The sequence below is a fragment of the Hydra vulgaris genome, chromosome 12, assembly GCF_038396675.1.
Source record: "Hydra vulgaris chromosome 12, alternate assembly HydraT2T_AEP".
In the NCBI taxonomy this organism is placed as follows: domain Eukaryota; kingdom Metazoa; phylum Cnidaria; class Hydrozoa; order Anthoathecata; family Hydridae; genus Hydra; species Hydra vulgaris.
The window spans coordinates 5,179,241-5,193,004 of NC_088931.1; the positions used below are offsets into that span (position 1 = coordinate 5,179,241).

Here is a 13,764-nt window from a genome sequence, read left to right on the forward strand (position 1 = left end):
TGACTTTTATTTGCAATCATATTTTGATTTTGTTCTAATAGGAGACTTTAATATACAACCTCCAGAAAAAAATGAAGGAATTCCTTCAACTTTATCAATGTACTAATTTAATTAAACAATCGACTTGTTTTAAATTGGTCAATAACCCTTTCTGTATAGACCTTATCCTTACTAACAGAGAGCTGAGCTTCCAACATTCAAATACCTTTGGTACGGGTGTGAGTGATCATCACCATTTAATATACACCATGCTAAGATCCACTTTTTGTAAGTTACCACCTAAAAAACTTATTTATAGATCGTTCAATAATTTCTCAAGTGAGATTTTTGCAAAAATACTCCGTTTCAACTTAAAATCTTGTTATGATATTAGTACTTTTAATGAGATATTCAGCAATTTGCTTAATATTCATGCCCCTCTTAAATCAAAAATCCTAAGAGGTAACAATAAACCTTTTTTAAATAAAGACTTACGAAAAGCAATTATGCTCCGCTCTTCATTATATAAAAAATTTTCAGTTGATAAATCAGATTTTTCAGCTCAAATATACAAAAAACAAAGGAATTTGGTGGTTAAGCTTAATCGAAAAAATAAGAAGAAGTACTTTGAGCAAATCAATACACTTTCGACTTTAAATACATCTCTCTGGAAGCTAACTAAGCCTTTCTTTTCGGACAAATCTACAAATTCTAACGAGCGTATCACCTTGGCTGAGAATGGCAACATTATCTCAGACAGTTCTTTGTTGACTAATATTTTTAATAAATATTTCATAAATGTTGCATTGCCATCAAGTATGGCCGACCATATTAAATGGTCTTTTTCTCCTTGCACTTCAGACCCAGTTGAGTCAGCTATAAAAAAGTATGTTGACCATCCTAGTATAAGAAACATTAAAAATAAATTCAAAATGAATGCACATAATTTCAAGTTTCATTGTATTTCACCTGATGATATTACAAAAATTATAGGGTCTGTGAATGAAAAAAAAAAAACAAGTGGTGAAATACCAACTTTTATGTTAACATCTTACTTAATATACTTTAGGGACAGTCTTACAGATTGTATCAATAATAGCATCTTAGATGGAACATTCCCATCATTTCTAAAAATGGCGGATGTTTTACCGTGTCTTAAAAAAAATGACCCAACAGATAAGGCTAACTATCGCCCTATAAGTATCCTACCCGCTCTCTCCAAAGTTTTTGAAATGATCGTTTATGAACAGATTTTGTTATTTATGGAGCCAAAATTTGACAAACTTTTGTGTGATTTTCGTAGAGGTTATAGTACTCAGCATACACTTATTTTTTTACTTAATAAGTGGCATGAATGCATTAACAATGGAGGTATTGTTGGAATATTATTAATGGATCTATCTAAAGCGTATGATTTCATTCCGCACGACCTACTTATTGCTAAATTAGAGGCGTATGGTTTCTCTAAAGAAAGTCTTAAATTTCTTATATCGTATATTAGTGGTCGTAAACAAAGGGTAAGGATAGGACCTTCTGTTTCTAATTGGGTTGATATTTTTTTGTGGAGTGCCTCAAGGTTCTATTTTTGGCCCCATCCTCTTTAATATCTTTATAAATGATATATTTTTCTTTATTAAAGATACTGAATTGTGCAACTTTGCAGATGATAATACGCTGTATGCCTGTGATTACAGCTTAGAAAAGGTTATTTTTCGATTGCAAAAAGAAGCAACTAATACCATTGCCTGGTTTAAGTTTAACTCAATGGTTGCCAACCCTGATAAATTCCAATTACTTTTAGTTGGTTTAAAAAACACAAAAAATCAATACCTAAAAATAAGTAATATAACTGTTTTTGCCTCTGATAGGGTGAAACTACTTGGTGTTACAGTTGATAAGAATCTAAATTTTGGAAAACACATTAAATACTTATTCAGTAAAGCTAATGGTAAATGTTTTGCTCTTTCACGTATAAGAAGTTTTTATACCCGTAATAAAGCTACATTGTTGTTTAACGCCTTCAAAACGTCAAATTTTTCTTATTGTCCCCTAATATAGATGTTTTGTTCTAAATTACAACCTTATAACCTTTTGTTCTAAATAAACAACCTTATAAATAAAGTTCATAAAAAAGCTCTTTGTATTGTCCATAAAAGGTTTGACTTATCTCTTGATGAATTGTTAAGTTTTGATAATAGTCCGAGGATCCACTTAAGAAATTTGCGTTTTCTTATGATAGAAGTTTTTAAATCAATTAATTGTCTAAATCCACAATTTATGAAGGATTTATTCAATACAAAAAACCTTCCTTTTAAACTTCGTTGTAGCAAAAAAATGATGTTACCTTTAAATGGCTCCAAATATTGTAACATGTTGTACTATATTTAGAGCCATCTCGTTTTGGAACACTCTAGATAACAAGACCATGTCCTCTAAAAGTTACGAGGTGTTCAAAAAACATATTAAAAATTGGTATGCAAAAAATTGTTATTGTAAAATCTGTCGTTTTTAATTACTATTTTTATTTATCCTGACATAATACAATATTTACTCATTTTTCTGTGATGAAACGGTTGTAATTTGAATTTGAATTTGAATATTTTTAATGTTATTTGTAACTTATATTATAATTTTGTAAATTGTAGTTTGTTTTTTGTTTTTAAATACTTCTTAAAAGATTAATCGAAAATTGACTATATATATGTGGAAATATATATAGTCAATTTATTTATTTGATTTTTTTTTTTTTTATTTATTTATTTTTTTTGATTTATTTATTATTTATTGTTTTTAACAATTTTCATGTGAGTTTATATTGTCTATAATTGTAAAATGGGCTGATTTTAATTAGTTTATTTTTGTCAAAACTATTGTAACCATCAACAAAAAATAAAGTTTTTAAATAAATTAAATTAAATATCGAGTGCTGTTCTTTTAAAAATTAAAACGTAATATTTAAAACCTTTGAATTGAATTTCTGCAAAGGTCCGACAGTCCTGACTTTAGCGAATCGACTGCGGATGAAAATCGTGGCACGAAGCAGCGAGGACGATTCTTGGATCTCTACAAAAAGCGCAGCTCGAGTGATCTTGACAAGATGTCGTTACTTCAATGAAGAGCAAGATGATTGATCTCAGCTAAACAGATATCCGACGATCAAATCGATTTTAAGGGACATTTTAATTATTTTTAAATCCACTATAAATTACAAAATGAACTGATTAAGACTATGATTAAGAATATGTTTCATAATTTTTTAGGCAGTGCAACACTGCGTTGCCCTCGTCAGCAGCTTGCGAGTGAACATTCAGTTTCGGGGGACTCATCTTCACTACCAAACAAAGATCGATGACCAACGACACCTTCGAGAAGTTGACTTTGTACATGATTAACAATAACGTATTCAAAGATTGCAAAGAGAATCCATCGACCGCGAAAAGGTGATTCGCCTGCTCAGTGCCCTCTGCTCAGAGTGGCCATTGGCCAATGCAGTCATATTAGTTATTATTTAATTAATAATTGTTTAACTGTCGTGTATTCGTGTTTCTCCTTCCTACTAAGTCACCAACTGACAATTAAAGCAATGGCAATGGGCTGCCAATAAATAAATATTGGGAAATAAATTGAAATGAATATGAAGTTCTAAAGAGATTTCCTCCGCGAATGAGCGGAGCGCCCGCTCAAGAAATTTTCTGAGCGAATTTGCAAGCTTCCGTTCATAAAAAGCTGCTGAGCGACAAATTGAACCCCACTCAGAATTTTCTGAGCGAATCCTAACATCAGAATTAAGTATAATGTAACATTCTGGATTTTCCATATATATATATATATATATATATATATATATATATATATATATATATATATATATATATATATATATATATATATATATATATATATATATATATATATATATATATATATATATATATATATATATAGATATATATATATATATATAGATATATATATATATATATATATATATATATATATATATATATATATATATATATATATATATATATATATATATATATATATATATATATGTATGTATGTAGGTATGTATATATATATATATATGTGTGTGTGTGTGTGTGTATATACACACATGTATTTATACATATATATATGCATATATATACACACACATATATATAATATATATGTATGTATATGCAAATGTTGTAGATTACTTGAAAATACTACTAACTTGTCTTCTTCAATTTCAAATAATATTTCACCTCCAACGAATGTATTGTCAAACAAACCATGGAAAATCCAGAATGTTACATTATATTTAATTCTGATGTTTTAATTTCAATTTTTAATCTTGTTGGTTTATGCCCAAAGTGCAAATCATTATTTAAGTTAAATAACAATTTTTCGAGGAGGAAAGGTTTTTCACATCACCTTGTCTAAAAGAGAAAGGGAATCATTAGAAGTTCCGCCCTAGATATGGCAACAGTATTCCACAACAAGGCCGGATTTGAGATTTATAGAGATAGAGAATAGAATCCGAAGTAAAAAAGTGTCAAGCTCGATAAAGAGATGCAACCTTAGTAGATGCTAATTTTTTAAATGATTTGATATTTGGTTTCCAAGAAAGATCAGAAATAAGAGTTAATCCTAGAAGATGAAGAGTAGGTGACTCATCGAGTACAACACCGTTCATAAATATAGGAAGATCTAACTTATTAAGATGACGATTGGCTGAAAAAAATTGAGTTTTATTTGTATTGAAGTTCACCAGCCACTGTGAGTGAACCATGCTGTAGCAGAAGTGAGATCCTTTTCAAACTCAAATGCCCCCTCCTAGTAATCACAAACAACTTTTATACTACAATTGGAAAGGAAGGATTTAATAATCTTAAAGATGTTGTCAGATACACCATAAGAAGAAAGCTTATGGGAAAAACCAACATGCCAAACTTTATCAAAAGCTTTTGAAATGTCAAGAGCAATGGCCTTAACCTCTCCACCTTTATCTAATACACGATAAAACCTATCGGTTAAACTGTTAGCAAATCAGCTGAGAATTAGATTATTAAGTTATTAGATTTTTTTTTTTAAAGTTAAAAGTTTGCCGTTTAAAATAATTACAACTCTCGTATTGGTAAAATATACACATGGCGGGGGCAAGAAGAAGGCAAAATAGTCTTATCGCCAAGCTCCCAAAAATCCGTAAATAATATAGCTATCAAATCTTGTCATTAAAAAAGTTATCAAATATAAAAACAAAAAAAAACAAAAATTTTATTTTGTTTCTTTATTTTTTTTAAAAAACAAAAACAAAAACAAAAAACAAAAAACAAACAAACAAAAAAAGACAAAAAAATAGAGATAATAAATTTTAAAACTTATTTTCAAATATAATTGAACACAAAGCAAAAATGAAAAAGAAACAAACAAACAAAAATGATATTTGAAACTATATATAAATGTTTTTAATTATTGCGATTAAGAATTCTTAATTAGGAAATATAATGAAAAGAATTTAAACTTCTATACAAGACCTTTAGTTTTTCATAGAAACAAAATAAAAAATAAAAAATAAGTTTTTTAGTGAACTAAGTTTTTAAACCTTTGCAAATAAAATGAAAATATACTATACAATATTTTAAAGGCCAACAAACAAATATAGCTCTAGAAGAAGTCCTTCATGTTTTGATTAATTAAAATTATTTCTTTTAGTTTTGATTTAAAAATATTTATGTTTGCAAGCGTTTTGATGTCATTTCTAATTACTTTACTCCATAGTTGTGGGTCTCTAGTTGTGATGGAAAACTTAGTGACTTCAAAGTGATTTTTAGCTTGAACATATTTATTGTTTGCATGTCTAGTAAGGTATTTGTGCTGTATTTTTTTAAATAGCGTTTTAAAAATATTTGGCATCGTAACGTTATTGATTTTATACATAAAAATTAAATGATGATATATATTTATTTGGTAAACATTTAAGATTTTTAGATTAATAAATAGTGGTTGTGAATGAGAGAGACGGTCTGCGTTGGATATTGTTCTTATGGCATGTTTTTGTTTGTTAAATAGTTTGTTTAGTTTTTTTTTATTGGTGCTGCACCAAGCAATGTTAGCATAATTGAGATAACAATGAATAAAAGAGAAGTAGATATATTTTAAGCATTTTTTAGATAAGGTTTTACCTTGTAAAGTATGCCAATATTTTTAGAAATTTTATTTTCGATTAATTTTAAGTGGTTTGTCCAGGTGATATTTTCGTAAAGAAGAACACCTAGAAACTTTATTGAGTGTTCTCTTTTTATAAATTGATTCCCGATGCTAATATTTGGAAGCTTTAGAGGAATTTCTTCTCTTTGATAAAAGCGATGAAAAAAAATATACTTAGTTTTGGTTAAGTTTAATGACAATTTATTTGTATTAAACCATTCAGTTACTTTTAACAGTTCTTCGTTGACTGTTTTAAACAGAGTTTTTATGTTACTATGGGAATAAAATAAATTGGCATCGTCAGCAAACAAAACAGAGTCTAAAATATTCGAAGCTCTGCCTAAGTCGTTAATGTAAATTAAAAACAAAAGCGGTCCTAAAATGGATCCTTGCGGAACTCCACAAGTGATTGTCCTATTGTCAGTTATACCACCATCATAAGAAACATACTGCTTTCTATTAGACAAGTAGCTTTTAAACCAAACTATATTTGCATTCTTAACTCCATAATTTACAAGTTTTTTTACTAAGATATGGTGGTCAACTGTGTCGAAGGCTTTGCTAAGGTCTTTAAAAATACCTAACGTATACGCTTTTTTATCAAAGGCTCGAAAAATATCATGAACAAGTTTAAGAATGGCATGATCAGTTGAATGACCTTTTTTGAACCCAAATTGTTTGTTGTATAAAATATTATTTGTTTCTAGAAAAGAGAATAGTCTATTATACATTATTCGTTCCAGTATTTTAGAGAAGCAAGGAAGAATGGAAATAGGTCTATAATTAGAGACATTAGAAGGATCACCCGATTTGAAAACTGGTATAACTCTTGCAGTTTTAAAACTTTCTGGAAATATTCCTTGTTTTAAAGAAAGATTAAAAATATGCAACAGTGGTGTTGTTAAATAATGCATAGATTTTATTACAACATTACTGCTTATTTCATCAACTCCTAATCCTTTGTTTAGTTTTAATGTTTGAAAAGCAATTAATAACTAATTTTTAGTCAGTTTATTGTTGGTCATTATTGTATTGTTAGCAGTTAAATATGACTCTACGCTAAATTTACCAAGTTTTAGTTTTAAGGCTAAATTTGATCATACACTAACAAAAACTTTATTAAATGTTTTTGCAATTTTTGATTCATTAAGTATATCAACGCCATTAAAATTTATTGTTTTTAGAAGACAAGTAGTTGATAACTTTTTTTTACCAATTAATTCTTTAATGATATTCCAGGTTTTCTGAGTGTCGCCTTTGAATTTTAGTAATTGATTTGAATAATAAATTTTCTTTGAACGATTTATAACTAGCTCAAAAATACCTTTATATTTTTTATAATTGGATTCATTATCATATGTTCTTTTTTTAAGAAATTTTTCGTACAAACGTTGTTTCTTTTTTGATGATTTTAATATTCCGGTAGCTATCCATGGGTTCAAATACATTTTAGATTTAATAATTTTTGTTATCTCTTGAAATGCATTATTGTAATGTTTTTGAAATATTTGAACAAACTTTTCATAGCCTTTGTTAGTACTTTTTATTTGCAATATATTTTCCCAGTTTTCAGAAGATAAAGATTGATTAAAAAGTTCAATAGAAACGTCATTAATGATTCACTTGGTTATTTTTATTTTTTGCAAGTTTTTTGAAAGATTTTTGAGTTGCAATAAAAATTGGAAAATGATCCGATATATCAGATATAAATATTCCAGTTTTAACTTTTGTGTCTGTAAATTTGTTTGTTATAATTTGATCAATTAAGGCTGCACTATTTTTGGTAATTCTAGTTGGTTTATTTATGGTTGGAATAAATCCATTTTGAAATACTAAATTAAGAAAATTTCTGACGTTTTTATTTGAGTCATATTCTAGTACATTTAAATTCAAATCGCCGACAAGGTAAATGCATTTACTACAGACATCTTTATTTGTAATTAAACTTTTTATGTGTTTATCAAATATTTTCATATTACCTGAAGGCGGTCTGTATAAAACATGCACAATTACGTTTTTGGTAGTTTTACTAAATATTTCAATTGACAATGACTCACAATCATTACTTGCTGTACAATAATCACTTCGCGGTTTATAAATTATTGAGTTGTGGAAGATGCATACTCCTCCACCTGGTTTTTCAGAGTTTCTAAGTTGATGAACTACTTTATAATTTTTTAACTGAAAATTTGAATTGTTTTTAATTTCAATATTCCCAGTGGGCACAGGACCTAAATAAGGCGTCTTTTGAACGTTCAAAAGACGTCCAAAACGTTCAAAAGACGTTTAAAAGACGTCTTTTTTACGTCCTGTGCCCACTGGGTTGTGACACCATGTTTCTGTAAGGCAAATAACTTTTAACTCCGTTTTTGTGCTGAGTAAAAAAAGTTTAAACTTCTCAAAATTTTTTTGAATGCTTCTAATATTTAAATGAAGGATTGAGAATGCATCTATATCTATTTCAGGATTTGAAGAATTTAAGTTGTAATATAATGGACTTATTTTTTTGATTTCATTGCTACTATTATAAAAACTAATATCTGGATCTGAATGACTCTCTAGAAGTATATTTTTGTTTACTTAAAAAGATTTAAATTGTGAGTTTTGATAAAAATTTATAGTTTTATCCATTATAAATAGAAAAGTATAAAAACCAAAAAACATAATAAATTGAAATGATTAAATTTTAGCGTTCTGATTTTTTCGAAATTCTTTTACTATTAGTTTGTCATAAATAACAATCGAGTACATACCGTTGTTCCTGTTGACTTTCATTTCTTCAAGTAATTTTTTCCGTATCACCATTGTATCAAAAGAATAATCCTCGTTTATGTAAATATTCGTTCCTTTGAGTTTGTGCGCGTTTTTCAATATTTAATCTTATCTTTATAATATAATAACTTCATTACAATAGTTCTCGGATTTTTTTAACTTATCTTTCCTATTCTGTCTGCCCGTTCAATAGTAACTCCTTTTATGTTGAGATTCAAGATGAGAAATTAAGCGTTTGTTAATTAAAGATTCAATAATTATTATTTTAGTATTATTATTATTTTGGTATTATATAATATTTTAGTAAAATAAATTCATATGTTATTAAACTGTTGTTTTTACTAAATTTTAATGAATAGGCTTTGCTTTTTTTTGCAATAAACGCATTTAAAGTTAACCCATTTGTGGGGTAACTTTGAATGATTATTTAAATTAATATTATACAAAATCCTTTTTGTTTAAATATTACTTTGAATTTGAATTATGTAAGAGTCAATGTTAGCCCCTATGTTCATTTTGTTAAATTTAGAATATTGTCAATAGTAAAGGAAGAGCAAGTAAAAATATCTCAAAAACGTTCGAAGTTACCCCGGTTTGCGGTGTATATATAAAAGTTTTTTTCTTTTTTTTTTTTTTTTGAATGTAGACATCATGTATGAGAGTAAGTAAGTTATTATTTTATAAACATCAATAAATACGAACTTCTCTCGATACTAAATTTATTTTTTAAAAGAAATTTTCGCTGGGTTGTTATGACCAACGTCTTCAGCTTAAATATTTTTTGTTTGTTTTTGTTTATATTTTTAAAACGGCAATTCTATTTGATGTCAATGGAATGGTTTCATCTTTTTCTGGCAATTAAAAAATTCGCTACAGTTCGTGGAAAAAGCAAAACCGTGGGACTTATCCAATGACGATAACCAGGTATCAGGGCCGTCCTTAGGGGGTGTCTAATCCCCCGTCGTCTGAATCTTTTCTTCAACATCTTGAAAAAAGAGCACTGAAAACCAACCCACTTATTGATTTAAAGTTATTTTATAGATATGTAGATGACAGTCATGAACAATTTAAGACAATATTTAATCAACAGCATCCAAAAGTACAACATACTATCGAATTTGAAAATGACAATAAAAAATTTTTTTAGATATGCATAATAAATAAAAAAAATGGTAAATACGAATTTAAAATACACAGAAAAAATGCAATTACTAACATTCAAGTTAAAGCAACATCGAACCGTGACCCACAAATTTTAAATGGAATATTCTAAAGTTTCGTACATAGAGCATTTAATGTATGCAGTCAGAAACATAGAAAATGAACTGAAATTCCTTATTCAATTATCAAACAGTTCAATCTCATAAAAATCATAAAAGAAATAAAACGAAAGAACAAAAAATCATTTGTGACTACTAAAAACATTGAAAACATCACCAGTGGGTATTCAAATATTTCATTACCTTGGGTACCAATATTGTCTCTTAATTTACGTAAGTTGTTTAGGAAGGCAGGATATAAAACGGTCTTCTAATCAAACCTAAACCTAGAGGCAATATTAACATCAAGAAAGAAATCCAAACTACAAATGAACAGCCACCCAGGAGTCTACCTTGCACGCATGCAACAACACAAAAACAGTGCAATAGGAAATAAAACAGAACGATTTGAATTAGTCACACACATGAGACATTGTGCGCAACAAATTAACTGGGACAGTTGCAGAACTCTAAAATTTGATGCTAAAAGGTTTGATAGGAAAATTCGTGAGGCACTTGAAATACAGTACCACCAATGTGCCCCTCAACAAAGTGGTATCAATTTAGATGAGGGATAATATTTGTCAACAAAATTTTGGACACAATTTCTGGCACACTTACGAGACTTGTTTCTAATTTGACGGTTAAATTATTAGAGAATTTAAATTTCAAAAACTAAAATGTTCATTTGTATTTTGAAAATATATAATAATAAAAATAAAAGTATGTTTAAATAAGTAATAAAAAAGGGGACAATAAATAATTAAATTTTATTTTTTCTGGTCTTTTTTGTTGCAAATGTTTTTTTACAATTTCTTTCAAATTTTTTATTGATGATTCTTTTAATTTCGAAAAACTTCGCTCGCCACTTGCAACGGAAACTGGAAGTGTTAATAGTATTCTTAAAGAAATACATATATTTGGTAGACAGTCAATTAAACGTTATTCAACGATAAAAGTTCGTACTTCATGTGATGTCATTTGTTGCGGGAGTCTTCCAGTTTTGTAATTTCATTACAAAGATCCGCTGCACTAATACCTTTTTGAGAACCATAAGATAAAATTTCTTCAAGATTTTTACAATTTTTCAATATATCTGCTAAAGATATGGAACTTATTGAATAAATATCATGAAGGAAACCAAATATATTATTATATTGTTGCAGTTGTTCAAACCTTTTTGCAATAAACTGTATAGCAGTGTCTAAAATTTTAAAATAAAATTTAAGTTTAAATTTTTCTTGCAATGCTTCATCTTGTGTTTCATAATCGAACGATCACTTTTTTCTCCTTCTCCTGACTTGTTCTTCTTCAGAATTTGTTACTGTTTCCACTTCTTTTACAATTTCAGCAGCATCAACAATATTTGTTTGAAAGCCTTCTTTATTTCTGATTTTTACAAGTTTGTTTTTAGTAATATTTGATTGCTGTGTAGCTACATTTAAATCACATTCTTAATTTATAATACTTTATTAGAAATATTAACTTCAAAAAGAATGTCTTACCATGAAACAAGGGCTACCATGAACTTGAATTTGCAAATAGAATCAGCAAGCCCTTTAGCCTCATTTTGGCAAGAACTTCCTACTGATGTAGTTTGTAATCTTGGATCCTCAAATATTTGCATTAAAGCATCGTAAATTTTTTCGAGATTGTATCATAATGGTTTTAAAGCATAAACACGGCATTCCCATCTTATATCATTTAATGACTTGACAGTAAAATCAGGAAATAAGCTGCAAAAAACTTGCCAACGAGATGGTGATCCCGAAAAATAATTATAAATCTGTTGCACCACACCGAAAAAATTACTACATCCAAGCTACACTTGCATGCATCATTTACAACTAAATTTAGTGAATGTGGGCTGCATGGAATAAAAAACGCCCGAGGATTTATATCAAAAATTTTTCTATGTACCCCATTCTTTATACCTTTTATGTTGCTTTCGTTATCGTATCGTTGTCCACGAAGATTTTCAATTGGTAAATTGAAAATTTCCAATCGTTTAATCAATCTTTTTACCAAAAAAGCACAAGTAGATTTCTCCACAGGTATGAATCCTAAGAAATGTTCTTTAATTTTAACTAAATCCCCATCATGTGATGTTGGTGATTCTAAATCAACAAAACGAATTATTATTGTCATTTGTTCTGTATGACTATTATCTGGGATGCAGTCTAAAATTAAAGATATTTAGCAAATTTTACTCTAGTCAAGATATTATTTCTTATAACATTTGCTAATATTTGTATTAATTCGTTTTGAATTCCTTTTCCAAGATAATGAGCAGTTTTAGTTTCTTGATTTTTCATTTTCTGTACATGTTCATTTACTAATGGCTCAAATAAAGCAAGATATTCAACAAACTTTAAAATTTACAATTGGCGTTATTGTAGAGCTTTTCATTTGTTCCACAAAATTCCAAGTTTTGCGTAGCCAGTACTCTGACTAAGGCAATTATTCTTTCTAAAATTTGTCGCCAATATTGTTCTTTTTCTTTATTTTTTTTGTTGGTTAATATGATCGATGGTTAATATGATCGATGGTTAATATGATCGATGGTTAATATGATCGATGGTTAATATGATCGATGGTTAATATCATCGATGGTTAATATGATCGATGGTTAATATGATCGATGGTTAATATGATCGATGGTTAATATCATCGATGGTTAATATGATCGATGGTTAATATGATCGATGGTTAATATGATCGATGGTTAATATGATCGATGGTTAATATGATCGATGGTTAATATCATCGATGGTTAATATGATCGATGGTTAATATCATCGATGGTTAATATGATCGATGGTTAATATCATCGATGGTTAATATGATCGATGGTTAATATCATCGATGGTTAATATGATCGATGGTTAATATCATCGATGGTTAATATGATCGATGGTTAATATCATCGATGGTTAATATGATCGATGGTTAATATCATCGATGGTTAATATGATCGATGGTTAATATCATCGATGGTTAATATCATCGATGGTTAATATGATCGATGGTTAATATCATCGATGGTTAATATCATCGATGGTTAATATCATCGATGGTTAATATGATCGATGATTTTTTCGGTAAATAAACGTATTTTTTTTGTTGGTTAATATGATCGATGGTTAATATCATCGATGGTTAATATCATCGATGGTTAATATGATCGATGGTTAATATCATCGATGGTTAATATGATCGATGGTTAATATGATCGATGGTTAATACGATCGATGGTTAATATGATCGATGATTTTTTCGGTAAATAAACGTATATTAAGTTCTTTCCACTTTTGAAAATTAACAAGATGTGAATTTCTTTTTTCATGAAAAGTGCTCTAATATTCTTCCAATCGTTTAAACCTGAACCTTCTAAAGCTGGCTAACTATTTTTGCTTTTACCAAATAATTTACAACATGAAAACTTTCTTTTTTGTTTATCTCGATCTCGTGGAAAGTTATATTTTTCAATTTGTTGCGGTCTATTTTGTATAACAAATTGCCGAAAATTGTCACTAAAATGAGTAAGCCAATATGCAGG

The 13,764-nt window shown here is 28.4% G+C and overlaps 1 protein-coding gene across 1 annotated transcript; it reads left to right on the top strand.

Moving 5' to 3' along the window:
• The first annotated feature begins 485 nt into the window (after positions 1-485).
• LOC136087900 (uncharacterized) lies at positions 486-3,331 on the top strand. Its single transcript, XM_065811524.1, has 3 exons — positions 486-1,485; positions 1,619-1,927; positions 3,240-3,331. The coding sequence occupies exons 1-3, from the start codon at positions 486-488 to the stop codon at positions 3,329-3,331; spliced, it is 1,401 nt and encodes a 466-aa protein (XP_065667596.1).
• The last annotated feature ends 10,433 nt before the right edge of the window (positions 3,332-13,764 follow it).

Bases quoted from the DNA above. Each gene is read 5' to 3' on its own strand.
- LOC136087900 (XM_065811524.1), top strand. From the start codon at position 486: ATGCTCCGCTCTTCATTATATAAAAAATTTTCAGTTGATAAATCAGAT. The intron at 1,486-1,618 runs GTAAACAAAGGG...TCTTTATTAAAG, and splicing joins TATATCGTATATTAGTGGTC to ATACTGAATTGTGCAACTTT. The intron at 1,928-3,239 runs GTAAATGTTTTG...ATAATTTTTTAG, and splicing joins CTTATTCAGTAAAGCTAATG to GCAGTGCAACACTGCGTTGC.